This window comes from Oncorhynchus tshawytscha, linkage group LG09 (genome assembly GCF_018296145.1).
Source record: "Oncorhynchus tshawytscha isolate Ot180627B linkage group LG09, Otsh_v2.0, whole genome shotgun sequence".
Taxonomy (NCBI): domain Eukaryota; kingdom Metazoa; phylum Chordata; class Actinopteri; order Salmoniformes; family Salmonidae; genus Oncorhynchus; species Oncorhynchus tshawytscha.
The window spans coordinates 35,054,872-35,071,969 of record NC_056437.1 but is presented as its reverse complement, the minus strand read 5'-3'; the positions used below and the strand labels follow the sequence as shown (position 1 = coordinate 35,071,969).

The window sequence follows — 17,098 nt, the reverse complement described above, 5'->3', positions numbered from 1 at the left end:
TTTTATTAGTCATATGTACAGGATACACATGGTATACACCGTCCAGCGAAATGCTTATTGCAGGTTCCTTCTGGACAATGCTACAACAATAAGAAATAAAAAACATATAAGAATATTTTATTTTACCTTTATTTAACTTGGCAAGTCAGTTAAGAACAAATTCTTATTTTCAATGACGGCCTAGGAACAGTGGGTTAACTGCCATTTACTTTATGAACATAAAGTAAATGGCTCAGTAGAATAGAATAAACCTTTTAGCATAAGAATAACACACAATTTATAGTCCAATATTTACACGTGTTTTGGGGAAGGGGGGATTGGAGGGTAGTGTTTAAATTGTGCAGTGTAATAATAAGAGTGGTTGCAGCAGTTGTGATATGTGTGTAGCATGAATGTACATATACAGTGCATTTCAGAAAGTATTCAGAACCCTTGATTTTTTCCACATTTTGTTACGTTCTTGCCTTACTCTAAAATGTATTAAATACATGTTTTCCCTCATCAATCTACACACAATACCCCATAACTACAAAGGGAAAACAGGTTTTTAGACATTTTTGCAAATGTAATACAACTAAAAAACAGAAACACCTCATTTACATAAGTATCCATACCCTTTTCTATGAAACTTGAAATTGAGCTCCGGTGCATCCTGTTTCCATTGATCATCCTTGAGATGTTTCTACAACTTGATTGGAGTCCACCTGTGGTAAATTCAATTGATTGGACATGATTTGGAAAGGCACACACCTGTCTATATAAGGTCCCACAATTGACAGTGCATGTCAGAGCAAAAACCAAGCCATGAGGTCGAAGGAATTGTCTGTAGAGCTCTGAGACAGAAAAGTGTCGAGGCACAGATCTGGGGAAGGGCACCAAAAAATGTCTGCAGCATTGAAGGTCCCTGAGAACACAGTGGCCTCCATCATTCTTAAATGGAAGAAGTTTGGAACCACCAAGGCTCTTCCCAGCCAAACTGAGCAATCAGGGGAGAAGGGCCTTGGTCAGGGAGGTGACCAAGAACCCGATGGTCACTCTGACAGAGCTCCAGAGTTCTTCTGTGGAAATGGGAGAATCTTCCAGAAGGACCACCATCTCTGCAGCACTCCACCAATCAGGCTTTTATGGTAGAGTGGCCAGACGGGAGCCACTCCTCAGTAAAAGGAACATGACAGCCCGCTTGGAGTTTGCCAAAAGGCACCTAAAGGACTCTCAGACCATGAGAAACAACATTCTCTGGTCTGATGAAACTAAGATTGAACTCTTTGGCCTGAATGCCAAGCGACACATTTGGAGGAAACCTGGCACCATCCCTACGGTAAAGCATGGTGGTGGCAACATCATGCTGTGGTGATGTTTTTCAGCGGCAGGGAATGGGAGACTAGTCAGGATCGAGGGAAAGATGAACGCCGCAAAGTACAGAGATCCTTGATGAAAACCTGCTCCAGGGCGCTCAGAACCAGACTGGGGCGAAGGTTCACCTTCAAACAGGACAACGACCCTAAGCACACAGCCAAGACAACTGGCTTTGGGACAAGTCTCTGAATGTCCTTGAGTGGCCCAGCCAGAGCCCGGACTTCAACCTGATCGAACATCTCTGGAGACACCTGAAAATAGCTGTGCAGCAACGCTCTCCTCCCAACCTGACAAAGCTTGAGAGGATCTGCAGAGAAGATCGGGAGAAACTCCCCAAATACAGGTGTGCCAAGCTTGTAGTGTCATACACAAGAAGGCTCGAGGATGTAATAGCTGCCAATGGTGCTTCAACAAAGTACTGAGTGAAGGGTCTGAATACTTATGTACATTTGCAAAAATGTCTAAAAAAATTGTTTTAGCTTTGTCATTATCGGGTATTGTGTTTTGATTGATGAGGGGAAAAAAATATGTAATACAGAATAAGGCTGTAATGTAACAAAATATGGAAAAAGTCAAAGGGTCTGAATACTTTCCAAATGCACTCTGTGTGTGTGTGTGGGTTGGTTCTTCTATACATGTGGGGACCTAAAATCCCCAAAAGTCCCCTCAAGGATAGTAAAACAAGAAAAATTATCCCTTGTGGGGACTTTTCCCACATCTCCATAAGAACAAAAGCTATTTTAAATTTAGGGGTTCGGATTAGGGTTAGAATTAGGGTTAGGGTAATGGGTTAGTCGTTAGGTTTAAGTTTAAGAGTTAGATTTAGTTAAAGTTAGGGAAAATACGATTTTGAATGGAAATAAATGTTACGTCCCCAAGAGGATAGAAGAACAAAACGTGTGGGTGTGTGTGTGCACTGAACTATGAGTCCCCTACCTGAGAGGCTGCGAGGTCTTGCTTCGGCCAGGTCAGAGATGGCCCCTGCAGTGACAGTCTTCTTCATGCGTGAGCCTGTGGCTGCTGCCCCCAGGGCAGGCTTGGCCAGTGTGTCATCACTACTGGCCCTCTTCAGCTAGAACAATATACACATACATACACACTCAGTCAGGATTTAGCAAACCACAGATTACCTTACCAATTGGAAAACATCCTCAATTTACTAGTATTAAATTGAAAAGCACTCTCAGACAAATAATCATGCTGTCAATGCAACCCTTTTTGGTTCCAGGTAGAACCCGTTTGGGTTTAATGTAAAAACCCTCTGTGGAAAGGGGATAGCTGAAGAACCCTTTTAGGTTCTAGATAGCACCTTTTTTTCTAAGAGTGTGTATGCTTTGTGAAACCCCGCAGAGATCAGTGCCTGCACGTGATGCAGAGGTAGGCTAATTCAATTGAACATTTATTTCAATCATCCAAATGGACAGAGATGCTCTTAGAAAAATGTAAGGGGTGGTATCTTCCCCTATCTCCCTCCCACCTGTTCTACTCCCAACCTCCCACCATTCATCAAGGAGATATTGGGTGTGTTCAGTGGTGCCCCTGTCATCTACTGTGTCTGGCACCACTCACCCTGCTAAGGCGCAGGTCTGTTGCCAGGGTGTTGGAGGATCTGGAGGTTTTGATGCCTGTAGTTGTGGTGGAGGTGGTGGTAGAGGGGGCAAGGGAGGCTTGCTTGGCCCTCTCCTGGAGCCCTGGCTTGGGCAGCACTGCCTTGGCCATGCCCCCTTTCAGCATGACTCTGTCTGCTATACCTGCTGCCTACAATGGACAGGAGAGAGAGAGATAACAGGGTGTAAATATTATTATGAATACATGGGTATGACACAAATGCTTCAGTCATTGTGACCTCTGCTGGTTGAAATTATGAAGTAGAACTGAATCACAATTAGCCTATATATTCAGTACGGGTTTACATTATTTAGCTTATTTCAATAGAAATAAGTTAAACATGGCCCGCGGTATTAGATAAACTATTCCAGATTCACATCAAAATAGGCTACCCTTTGGGTGGCATCCGGTACAGGAAAAGATGACTACATCTTATCAAGCAGATATTGGGTACATTTGGTACAGTTGTAAAGTGAAAGGGAGACTACTGTAGGCCTATATGTTTGAGAGAAGAGAGAGTATAGAGTGTGTGAAGGGGTGGTTAGCGGATATGGTGCTGCCACTGATGGCATTTCAGCCTGTGCCAAGACATACAAGACAGTGTATGGGTATGACACCACTCTGAGCAGAGTGAGAGGACAGCTGAGGTATTGAGACTGTCAACTCCCGCTAGTCAGGACACATCCTGTTACAAAGCTGAGAAAACACAGCCTCCTGTCCAATCAGATCTCCTCCACACCACTGGGACTGGAAACCAAATATAACACAACACACTCAGACCACACAACTGAGTTGGTTTGAAGGCACTTAACTAGGGGAAGATGCAGATTGTAATTTAACCGGCAGTGGCTTGGCATCAATAACCAATGCACATGTCTGTTTGCCAAATAGAGACAAATATTCTGAATAGCCTACACATAATGAAATATGATGTAGGCTAGTCTGTGTCCAGCAGACAGGTGGTGCTCTTAGCTTGGAGAGCCACTGACTGCTTTCTCCACTCTTTACTGTAATGAGCTTTACTACAGCTCCCTGTGGAACTCATTCATTGATTTGAAGCAAGGTGGGGAGGTGAGGTCTGAGGGAAGGGTATCCCAATCATTACTGACTGACACGCATAGCATACACAAACAAACAAACACAGAGTGAGAGTGCCTCATTTCTACCAGCATGTCACCTGTGCAACTAGAGGCGAAAAAACTCTAAATCAACTTAACTACACACACAGAAATGCATACAAAGCGCTCCCTCACCCTCCATTTGGCAAATCTGACCATAACTCTATCCTCCTGATTTTTGCTTACAAGCAAAAACACAAACAGGAAGTACCAGTGACGCGCTGAATACGGAAGTGGTCCGATGAAGCGGATGTTAAGCTACAGGACTGTTTCGCTAGCACAGGCTGGAATATGTTCTGGGATTCATCCGATGGCATTAAGGAAATTATCACATCAGTCACCGGCTTCATTAATAAATTAATCGATGATGCCGTCCCCACAGTGAACCTACATCCCTACCAGATGCTATGGATTACAGGCAACATCCACACTGAGCTAAAGGCTAGAGCTGCCACTTTCAGGGAGCGGGACACTAATAGAGACGCTCATAAGAAATCCCACTACGACCTCCGACGAGCCTTCAAAACAGGCTTGAATCCTTGAGTTCGTCAGATGTGGAAGGGTATTTCAAACTATCACAGATTACAAAGGGAAACACAACCGCAAGCTGCCCAGTGACGCGAGCCTACCAGATGAGCTAATTGCCTTCTATGCTCGCTTCAAGGCAAGCAACACTGAACAATGCATGAGAGCACCAGCTGTTCCGGATGCTCTCCATAACCGATGTGAGTAAGACCTTTAAACAGGTTAACATTAACAAGGCCGCAGGGTCAGGCAGATTACCAGGACGCATACTCAGAGCATACGCTGACCAGCTGGCACGTGTCTTCAATAACATTTTCAACCTCTCTCTGACCCAGTCTGCTATACCTACAGTTGAAGTCAGAAGTTAACATGCACCTTAGCCAAATACATTGAAACTCAGTTTTTCACAATTCCTGACATTTAATCCTAGTAACAATTCCCTGTCTTAGGTCAGTTAGGATCACCACTTTATTTTAAGAATGTGAAATGTCAGAATAATAGTTGAGACAATGATTTATTTCAGCTTTATTTCTTTCATCACATTCCCAGTCAGTCAGAAGTTTACATACACTCAATTAGTATTTGGTAGCATTGCATTTAAATTGTTTAACTTGGGTCAAACATTTTGGGTAGCCTTCCACATGCTTCCCACAATAAGTTGGGTGTATTTTGGCCCATTCCTCCTGACAGAGCTGGTGTAACTGAGTCAAGTTTGTAAGACTCCTTGCTCGCACATGCTTTTTCAGTTCTGCCCACAAATATTCTATAGGATTTGAAGTCAGGGCTTTGTGATTGCCACTCCAATAACTTGACTTTGTTGTCCTTAAGCCATTTGCCACAACTTTGGAAGTATGCTTGGGGTCATTGTCCATTTGGAAGACTCATTTGCGACCAAGCTTTAACTTCCTAACTGATGTCTTGAGATGTTGCTTCAATATATCTACATAATTTTCCTGCCTCGTGATTCCATCTATTTTGCGAAGTGCACCAGTCCATGCTGCAGCAAAGCACCCCCACAACATGATGCTGCCACCACAACTTTAAAGTACCACTGAAGTCATTTTATGGGTATCTGTACTTTACTATTTATATTTTGGACAACTTTTCAAACAATTCCTTAAGAAAATAATGTACTTTTTAATTCATACATTTTCCCTGACACCCAAAGGTACTAGTTACATTTTAATGCTTAACAGGACAGAAAAATGGTCCAATTCACACACTTATCAAGAGAACATCCTTTATCATCCATACTGCCTCTGATCTGGCAGACCCACTAAACACAAACACTTCGTTTGTAAATTATGTTTTTTTTTAATGGTGCCGTCTGATTTGCTTAATATAAGGAATTTGAAATTATTTATACTTTTACTTTTGATACTTAAGTATATTTAGCACTTTTGACATTAAGTATATGTAAAACCAAATACTTTTAGACTTTTACTCAAGTAGTATTTTACAGGGTGACTTTCACTTTTACTTGAGTAATTTTCTATTAAGGCATCTTTACTTTTACTTAAGTATGACAATTGGGTACTTTTTCCACCACTGTGTACATATTTACCTCTGGTGTCCTACATCAATAAAAGGGATCAGCTGAGGGCTTAGGGCAGACAGCTTCCGCATTTACTCTAGTTACTGCAGCATACAGCATAGACCTAAAGTTAACATTTCTATTGCAGGAAGGCCTATTTAGAATCAAATTGTGTCGTACTTCAACTCTACAATGAACTAAAAAGCTAATCTAAGCAAAGGGCACTTCTGCATTATAATATGTTGCATTAAAACCTAGACATGATTCTTTGAGATCCAAACAGTGCATACTAAGAGATAGCAGGCCAGAAAGGGCAAAACGAATGGAAAGTGAGATGTCACCACATTCGGCAGATCAGTCAGGGAATGATGCAGGGTGTATGTGTTCTTAAAACATTAACCAACATCACAGTTAGCATACCTCCAGCCCTAACACTGCAAGGCATTTAGCACATTTAACGTGACATGGTACAAGCAGCTTGCCTCTTATTTTTAGCCCAGGCTTTCACACAACCTCCTGGGGTGTATATTGAAACGCAGCATGAGCAGGAATAAAACCAAGCTGGCTTCACAGCAAAATCATCTACCCAGATCTGGGTTCAAATGGTATTTTAAATAATTAAAATAGTTTGAGATGACAGCCAGGTGGGCAGAGTTTTGCCCTTTTGGAAATGTTCCATTAGTTCCATTGCGCCGGACAAATTCATTGCGCTGGGCAAATTCAATAAAAGTATTTTATAGATTTCAAATACTATTTGAATCCATTGAACCCAGGTCTGCTGATCTATAGAAGGTGGTTGTCTCCTTAGGAAAGTTCCCAATGTCACTTTATATATATATACATATTTTGTATATTTTTTATATTGAACTGTAAATAGAGAACCTGCAGGTCCTTACAGTCTTATCGGATTGGTTCATCTATCCATGTGGTTACCTAAAATCCCCAAAAGTCCCCACAAGGCTAGTAAAACAATTCTCCCTCATGGGGACATTTCTCACATCCCCATGAGGACAAAGGCTATTTTAAGCTTAGGGGTTAGGTTTAGGGTTAGGGTTACAATTAGGGTTATAGTTATGGTACGGGTAAGGGGTTAGTGAGTTAGGTTTAGGGTTAGGTTAGGTGTAGGGGTTCGAATGGAAATCTATTTTAGGTCCCCACGAGGATAGAAGAACAAAACGTGTGTGCTGTGTGTGGCCCGTCATATGATGTTGCTATAGGGCCCACTGTCTTCTCCTCATGCCTGTGTGAATATCATCCATCCACACTTGCATTTTCACAGACAGGTCTGGTACTGTACGTCAGCTAGATAGGCAAATGCATGTGACAATAGTTAGGCCTATGTAAATCATATCGAAAAGTTGGTAAAACATGTTAAGCCAAGATGAGGAAGTGAGACAAAAATTGAGGAAAAGCTAAGAGAAACTTTAAATGTGAAAATGCGAAATAACAGAAATTGAGGAAGCAAACACTGAGGTAATGTCTGTTGAATAATCATGAGTCAAAAGCAGTAAAGGGAAAGACTTATTAGCTAATATTTAGAAATCAGCTCACTGTTTGTAAAACACTGTTTGTAAAACCTGTCTCTGCAGTACGCTGAGACAGAGCCTGGGCCTATATAGGCAAAGTCTGCATCCTGACAAAGACACAAGGGCCACATTTGTTTTCACCTTCGTAGTAGTGCATGACTCAAGGTTAGAGCTGTGGCAATCACGAAAGTTCGTCAGCCGGTGATTGTCAAGCAAATAACTGTCGGTCTCACAGTAACTGACCGTTAATGAAAATAAACACATATAGCATCTCCTGGTTTCCACACATAGCCTGATGCAGACCTTTGGAACATTTACATTTTTAAAAGTCTAATAAATCCATATAATATAGCCTACACCTTCAAAATAAATCCATGATTTATTTTATACATGTCTAATAAAGCATGATATGAAGAAAATGTAGACCATTTCAGAAGAACAGAACAGCAAACTCTGGTCCTGATCTGGCTATGCCAAACGGCTGTGAGTTACACTAGTTCATTTTGCAGACAAGATTTGCTTAGAATTCCGTGGAATTATCTTATAGTATGAAGAATACAACTGAATAAAGCTGAAAAAATATATAAATATTTTCTCCAAACGATTTGGGGGTGTGCACACATGCAGCTAATCTGTGTTGAGTTGTTAAAAAAGAAATAGATACGCCTATATTCTTAATTTAGAGTTATTAATGTAACTTTAGTTGTTCTACAAACGTTGGGCTATATGTTTTGATTTTTAATACATCGTAAGGCTGCATGATTTTTGCGCAGGCTGTACACTCTTCATTTGTCTCTCATTCACAATTTGACAAGCACTTGATAATGCCTCAAATTTTACAGTGGCATCCCTTTTGTGGCCGTAATGCACCCTAAAAAATCCATGTCTTTTGCGGCCAGTGGTCGTTGTGCCCTTGGCCTGGAGTGCTGCATTGTGCTCTTCTCCCTGAGAGATGCACGCTCCTAAGCACCTCTCACTCAGATGGCTCTCCATCACGTGATCGGGTCTTTTTTACAGGCTACAAGTGAAGACAGACACATCGGGGACACAACTCTGCGAGTCCTTATCCAATTCCGATGTGCATATTGAAGCTTATGTATGCCAGTTAGGCTCTAAACCCCTTGTAAAACAAATGAATTTGCTTAATTTTAAGATGTTATTTAGCCACTTTAGTTGTGATACAAATCTTATCAAAACATATAGGCCTATGGGCTAGGCTACATGAGGTGTGCGACTATGATTCAAAATGCCTGACAGCTTGAAAGACGTGAAAATTGTTAACTTTGTTAAAGCAAGGCCTCTGAACTCTCGTGTATTTTTAGCATTATGCAATGATATGGGCAGCAACCATGTAACACTTTTACAACATACAGAAATGCGCTCGTTATAAAGGGGCAAAGTATTGACAATTTTATTAAAATTGAGAGACGAGCTTAAAGTTTTCTTTACTGACCATAATTTTCACTTGTCTGACCGCTTGCATGATGATGAGTTTCTCACACAACTGGCCTATCTGGGTGATGTTTTTTCTCGCCTGAATGATCTGAATCTAGGATTACAGGGACAACATTGAGGCTATGATTGAGAAGTTGGAGCTCTTTTGTGTCTGCATTAACAAGGACAACACACAGGTCTTTCCATCATTGTATGATTTTTTGTGTGTGCAAATGAACTGAAGCTTACCGACAATGTCAAATGGTTTTATATGTAAGATGGCTAAATACATTGATTATTATTATATTATTATTTGTGCCCTGGTCCTATAAGAGCTATTTGTCACTTCCCACGAGCCGGGATGTGATAAAACTCACACTCATTATTATGTTTAAAAAATGTATCGTATAGTGTGTGTGTGCTGGCAAAAAAAACAACATTTGAGAGTGTGCTGACCCTGGTGCTAGAGGGGGTACGCAACTGGAGGTTGAATGTTTGAAAGGGTACGGCACTATAAAAGTGGTTTGGGAACCACTGGCATAGCCTATAGAAATGTTGCACAACATGAGCTCATGGGTTCTCATGAAGTGTTTGATTAGATTTTCGATACATTTGCATTGATGTCAGAGTGATTAGAGGAACAATAGACTGCTGAGTACCAGGCAGTTAGCAAGTTTGGTAAGCTACTAATGACCATCAGCAGAATCAGAGCTTGGAGAAGCCTAATTACCGTGACCGCCGGTGTGGCGGTAATACGGTCACTGCAACAGCCCCACTCAAGGTTTAGTTTTTATACTGTCAGGACACAGTTATGTAAAGACAACCTTGTGAGAGAAGGACAATTACTAGACTGAGAGTGTGTCCTCAATCAAAATTACCTAATTATGACAAACCCAATGTCTTAGAAAGAGAGCGAGACCGAGAGAGAAAGACATCAGAACATGAAAGATTACTTTATTTATTAATATGAAGTCTTCTTGATGACAGCAGGTTTCCCTAATTTCCCTTCAAACATTTTCACAAAAACACAATATTCCTCAGGAAATATGAGTAATGTGGCAAAATCGGTTTGTGGGAAGGTTAGGCTAAATATGGAAATTTGTCAGCAGCATATCCGCAAATGAAAAAGTAGATTATGATTTTCTAGTTACCAAAGCTACTGCCCTGACTATTGGGTTGTTATTTTCACTAATTACATCGACTTTGACAGCAAGGGGATTTAAAGACTTTCTCAAAAAGAGATGATTACACATATAGAGATCTTATGGGGTTTTCTTAGACATAGAGCTAACAACAATCCAAAGGTTGCTGAGTTTAGATAAAGAAAGCTTGTACCAACTGACATTTCTTATCTGTTTGGGATTGAGATGTGAGTGAAACACTTTTGAGACATCCTCTTATCCATTTGAGCCCTAAAGGAGAGACAACAAACAATTTGGAGAACATTGCTACGCTATCCCTTTGACAACAAACATCCCATGAACCACAACAACCAAATAGGCTACTATTTATATCATAATCTTAAGAAAATTACCCTATGAAACCAGTCCACAGAAAGTTGAACTTTAAACGTTTTCCAGTCTATAATCCCACACAGTCGGAGACCTCCCTCCAATGAACTGTGTATCTTGATCTCATAGGGAAGGTACAATAAAGCAGGTGCTGTGGGCGGGCTACCAGTCCAGTCTCTCTACCCAGCCCAGGCTCAGTGTTTCTGTTTAGGGGAGCAGATGTGGATATAGGGCACAGGGGCATGCTCCCATCATCAGAAGGTTAATGGAGCTTGGTAGCACTGACAGACATCTCCACTCTCCCTCTTTCTGCATATAAACTCTAGTGATAGCTTCTGTCACTGACAGAAGACATCCCCTGACCCTGATGAGGCAATTCTCAGTCAACTTCCTGAGAGGAGATGCCCACCACATAGACCCACACATTAAGTGGCATCTCTGTGCTTATTCCTTTAATATTAAGACTGACACAGTCCTTTAATGAATGGATTGCAGATGGTTACATACGATTCCATATATTGGCTATATAGGAATCACACCATGGAGATGACAGATGCTACAACAAGCAGTGGTGAACAGAATACTGTAGATCTAGGCCTACCTAAACAACCACACAACAACAAAAAATGTACTTGGGGTATAATACATCAAATACACCTCGTAATACCCTTAAAATATATATCTCTCTCATTGCTAGCTGAACATACTGTAATGCTAGCTGAACATACTGTAGCTAACATGAATATGGAGGAGCCTGATTCATTTCCTCAGCATTATCCACCACAGTAAACAGTGGGTGGGTGGCTCCTGAGTCCTGGCTGGCCCCAGTTTGGCAGTGGGTTGGAGAAAGGATGTTGGGTTGAATATCACACTGCTTCATCACATCCTCTGATGTGTGACCCACTCTGCATGGCTCAGCCCAGGGCAGGCTTCAGCCTCAGTCAGCCTTTAAATAACCAAGACTCTAAAGAGGGGAACTGCTGGTGAACTATGACCAACACTAGCATTATATAGCAGGTTGTTACTTCAGAGAAAAAGTGACTGGTATATTTAGCCCATAATGTTACTAAAAAAGGTATGTGGATATCTGTTAAGATGAGCCATAAAAAAAAAAAACATTTTTAATTTTCAATTGTCCAACTAATGTCCTTAAAATACCTCAAAAGGTTTTATGTTTCAACCTGACTACCTTTAACCAACTTCATGAAAGGTCACAGACTGAGACTGAGCTCTAAAAAACATAAACATAGATATCAAAAGGGGGTGAAAGAGAAAGGGAGACAGAGGGATAGAGTGTCATAGAGAGTGTACTCACAGAAAGAAAACAGCAATGGTCTTGATGACACCTTCACAGAAACTGCCCTGCACTGTAACTCCCCCTATACACACTGACTGACTCCTACCGGAGTTGAGCTGGACAGACTACACATACAGCGTCTATGCACAGAGAGCAACACACCAGCCAGACCTTTGGATCAGAGAGCCACTGAGAAAGAGCAGCGGGGCCAAGAGTAGTCCAGCTGCTACTGCCTCCACACACACAGATCAAGACACGGAAGCAGCCTGTCTGCCCCTGTGCTGCCTATACCTCTCTCTCACGCTCTCTCTCAGACACACACACACACACACACACACACACACACACACACACACACACACACACACACACACACACACACACACAGTCTAGCCACGAGGAAGTCTCCCTCCCCACTCAGACTATTTTTCCAAGCCGAGGTACAGGCGGTGGGAGAGGTGGAGACGCAGTTGTTTTGAGAATATATTTTATTTCAATCCTGTTATTTGTCTCCCTTCCCTCAGGACACTGTGGTCATTTGATTTAGGCTACCTTAGGCTTAGCTCATGTGTATGACAGATTGTAGAGGAAACAATCACCCCATTGTATGGTAAATAACTTTCGAGACCTGTGTCTGTGTTGCTCGTCCTTAGTAGGAAGATATGTGCTTCTTTTATTCATTTCTTTGAATATACTAGTACTTTAGAAATCAAAAGCACCAGATGCCTTGGTGGACGACGTGCACATTTCTCACTTCCAAATGTCCTGGCTGTGCTGACAAAGCTTGTCTTTGTCTCAGAAGAAAATAGTTCTAGCTTCAGTAGAGAGAAGAGGGAGGGCCGAGGATTAAGCATTTGTGGTAAGCATTTTACACATTTTCCAACTGTTCAAATTTGGATCGTCAACTTACGACATGACAAGTCCGTAGAAAATGTGGGTAGTAATAAGCTGGAGAATATTACTGCTCTCTGGGTTGTGATGGAAAACACTCCAGTCAGTTTGTGGTGAGCTGTAAAATAGGGAACTCTGGCTGGCTGACCACACCCCTGTACTGCACTGTACAAGGCCTATTCCACACAAAAGATGTTTCCAAGGCTGCCTAACGACTGAGAAATGTTTCAGAGAGCAGAGAGGTTTACAGGCCCCACATCCTGTTTGACACCCCACACAGAAACATATTCAGATTTAGAGCCGGATTAAGCCCAGACCACTCCGCCTGCCTTTAGCCTCAATTTAATTCTTGCATAAAACAGAAAAACACACAATTTCAGATTTTCAGCCAGTAGACAACTGACTCACAAGCAATGTTCCCTTCAACGTTGTGAAACTTCTGTGCAACTTCCGGTGTGTGTTTACTATGAACACTTAGGCTGTAACTGCTTTAAGTTATATTTTTAACAGTGGTCAAGTAGGCTACTGTGGTTATTTGATCGTAATGTAGTCCTACCAGCGTGGTCTACCAACATAAACTATGGAGAAAAACACATCCCATAACATTTTAACATGGAAATAGCTGTTCTATCAATCAGTCCACAGTAGCAGCCAATATGTGGTGTTCAATGTAGGCCTGCATTCCATGAGACATTTGAAAAAAAACATACAGGGCTTTAAATTAACTTGTTTATCTACTTCTCCCACTTTACAATTCCCATACCATTATTACAGAGAATCAGACCAATTATACTACGCTATGCCTATTGGCTACTTAACTTATTCAAGACAGTCTAAAAATACAACAGTGCCCCCTTTAGGCATTAAAAAAGTTATTTTCCTGACTCGCTTTTCAAAGATGGTTTTAAATGCACACATTTTGTGCTCTTGTTGGAAGCAACCACTCCCCCATCGCTGACTACAAATGATTTATAACTGTGCTAATAACTCATTAACTAGCAAAGGATATAAACAAATGTGCACACATGGCTAAATGCAGCTCTCGCTTTGATATTTTTTAAAAAGCGCATCTATTCACGACCACCGCTCATGTTGTTAACACAGTCCAGTTTAAACTGAATGGCATAGATCCATTATGGCAATTTGCATATAGGCTTACTGCAGCTCTGATTGGTTATGCTGCAACGGTCTGTGTAGAGTACGTGTTGAGTCTGTATGGCAATGCAAAAGAATCACGCACTGATGTGTTCTGCCTACAAGAAAATTGCTTGCATATTTAGTTTTGCATACTAAGTCTTGCATAGTTTGTTTTGTTTCGGGACGTTGCATTGAAAGTGGCTAATATTGCATTGACTCGATCAGAATTCCCACAGTAAAGGGAAACTTTGACAATGTTAAAACTAAGGAGGAAAACTCTAGAAAGTTCAGTGAAGTTCAATCTCGTGCTACTCTGTGCGGGTTGATATTTGTTATGCATGGCAGTCACAGGGAGCTTCGCACCTGCACGCAGCTTAGAGGGAGCATTGCTCACATGTCACAATGTTCATCATCTGTGTACTGGGTAGCCACTACGGATTGACTGTTAATTTACAGTCATTAGTGAGGCCACGAGTCTCTGACAATAACAATGACCATTGGGAAAGATGCAGCCCATGCTATATCATTACTATAATAGCCTAAGTGACCGTGACTGTAACCATGACACTGACTTAAAGCTGCATTATGCAGAAATCACCCCACCATTTCCTGGTTGAAAAAATTCAAATAGTTTGCCTAATTTCAGTTTCTGACAAAACAAGCATGTGTAGTGTAGAGAATCATTGTACCATCTAAACTGCTGTGAAATCTATTTTCCAGAACCAAAAATATTGTATTTTCAGCTGTTTGAAGCTCGTATATAAAACTAAAAGTAAAAAAGATTGTTACACCCTGATCGGTTTCCCGTCTTTGTGCTTGTCTCCACCCACCTCCAGGCGTCGCCCATCTGCCCCATTAACCCCTGTGTATTTATACCTGTGTTTTCTGTTTGTCTGTTGCCAGTTCGTCTTGTCTTGTCAAGCCTACCAGCGTTTTTTCCGTACTCCTGTTTTCGCTCTAGTCCTTGTTTTCTAGTTTTCCCGGTTTTGACCATTTTGCGTGCCCTGTCGTTCTGTACCTTTCGGACTCTGCTCTAGATTACTGACCTCTGCCTGCCCTTGACCTGTCATTTGCCTGACCCCTATTTTTGTAATAATCTTTTGTTACTTCAAACTGTCTGCAGGTCTGATAGTATCCTGAGGTATGATAGTACGAACTGGTCATGACTGACCCAGCAGACTCAGAGCAGCTCCACAACAATATCTCCTCCCAAGGAGCCACCACTGGGAGTCATGAGGAGTTACTTTGAGGTCTTCTGGACAGATTCCCTGGCAGAACGCTATGACTGTGCCTTGAATACATTGCTGGAGCAACTCCGCGGATTATCTGTGAGGCAGCCGGCCACGACAGTAGCCTGCCAGCCCCCCAGTAACACCACTGTCAGCAGTGAGTCTCTCCAGGCCACCCCCACGTACCTCCTCCGGAACGTTTCACTGTAGGGTCAGGAACCTGTTGGGCGTTTCTCTCCCAGTGTTCCATCATCTTCGAGTTCCAGCCCTCTTCTTTCCCCTCTGACTGCTCAAAGATAGCGTATCTCATAACGTTAATGTCCAGGAGGGCTCTCGCCTGGGCTACGGCGGTGTGGGAACAACAATTTGCCATGTGTTTCAGACTGGAGGACTTCGTGGCTTAGGTGAAAAAGGTTTTCGACTCTACGTTGTAGAGCGAGGTTGCCTGGATGTTACGGATACAGTTATCCTGAGTGTGTGTGTATCCTGTGTGTGTGTTTCTTTTCTCTCCTTCTCCCCTCACAGGTGAAAATCATCACTCCCCAATCAGTCAACAATCAATCATCAATCAGAAGACACACCTCCTCCTATTTCCTACCCTATCACAGTTCCTTTCCCTTGGTTTAAAAACCCCATCATTTGTTTGCTCTAGAGCTCAATCTCTCTGTAAATGCCATGTCTGTAGGTCTCTGTGTTTCACTCTCGCTTTGTGTCTTAACCTCCCTTTTGTTTGAGCACCTCCATAGCACTTTGTCATCACCTGTGAGTATTGTTTTTGGTTATGGTGTTTGTTTGTTGCTGGTGGGAAAAGGGGGAAACAAGACAAGTCGCCCATGGGCATACACTACCCGTAGGTAAACTTTGTTAAATACACTAGTTAGAACTGGGCGGACCACCCACTGTATTTTTGGTTAGTTAGTTAGCTGTTGTTAAAGTAGGCTAGTCTAGCTTAGGGGTGTTTTTGTATATTTATTGTTTCATTCCTTGGGTCCAGCTCAGCCCCTTTTCCTGCTCCCCCCCCATTACCGTGTGTTTATAAATAAACCTGGAGTTTGACGGTAGATTTCTGTTGTCGTGGTTATTTCGTTCACACTTTTACTTTGTCACAATAATAATTTGCATGAGATATGTTACAGGTCTCATTACCATCCCCCCTAGACTGTCGGGCCAAAAGGGATTCGTAACACTGGATGTTACTCCAGCTTCAGCAAGACTCCCACAGTGTGGCGGACTATGCGGTTGATTTCCGCACGTTGGCTGCCGAGAGTGCCTGGAACCCAGAATCCCTGTTCGAAACATACGTTCATGGCTTATCGGAGGAGGTTAAGGACGAGCTCGCAGCCCGGGAGCTGCCTACGGATCTCGATTCGCTCATCGCCTTGACCATCCGGATCGATGGCGGCTACAGGAACGTAGGAAGGAGTGGAGGTTTGATTCCATTCCCAATTGCTCGCCAAAGAATCTCACCTTGCCTCAGAGGAACTCCGGAAGTCCCCGGCGTCTACGTCCCGAGAGGATCCAAGCTTACCCGAGTTCCCCCGAGTTCTCTGAGTTCTGCCGACTCTCCTTTTTCGGGGCCGATCCAACTTGCCAGAGATAGGCTGTCTCCAGCCGAACGCTTACACACACTTAACACCCAGAGTTGTCTGTATTGCGGAACTGCTGGTCATTATGTGTCTACCTGTCCCTTAAAGAGAGTAGTAGATATGAGTACTCTAGTGGGCCATACACCCCTTTCCATGACATCCTGCTGTGGGGCGACCAGTCTAAATCTCTCCGGGTTCTCACGGACGTTGGGGCCGATGAGAGTTTGATGGACACCACCCTGGTGTCTGAGCTGGGCATCCCCACTCACCCCTTCTCCAGTCTCCTGGATGTTAGAGCACTGGATGGGCGCTCTACAGGCAGGGTCACCCACAATACTACTCCTAT

The 17,098-nt window shown here is 42.5% G+C and overlaps 1 protein-coding gene across 3 annotated transcripts in view; it reads right to left on the bottom strand.

Moving 5' to 3' along the window:
* Positions 1 to 17,098, bottom strand: part of specc1 (sperm antigen with calponin homology and coiled-coil domains 1) — a 169,114-nt gene that overhangs the window by 115,054 nt on the left and 36,962 nt on the right. Inside the window, exons 1-3 of one of the 3 annotated variants that reach the window (XM_024431747.1) lie at positions 12,081 to 12,182; positions 2,926 to 3,114; positions 2,293 to 2,428 (exon numbers count right to left, since the gene is read on the bottom strand). In XM_024431747.1, coding sequence (XP_024287515.1) covers positions 2,293 to 2,428; positions 2,926 to 3,090 — 301 coding nt within the window. In that variant the 5' untranslated portion in view covers positions 3,091 to 3,114; positions 12,081 to 12,182. Of the gene's footprint in view, positions 1 to 2,292; positions 2,429 to 2,925; positions 3,115 to 11,927; positions 12,183 to 17,098 lie in introns of those variants that run through there. The other 2 variants (XM_024431745.2, XM_024431744.2) reach the window with 2 other exon arrangements.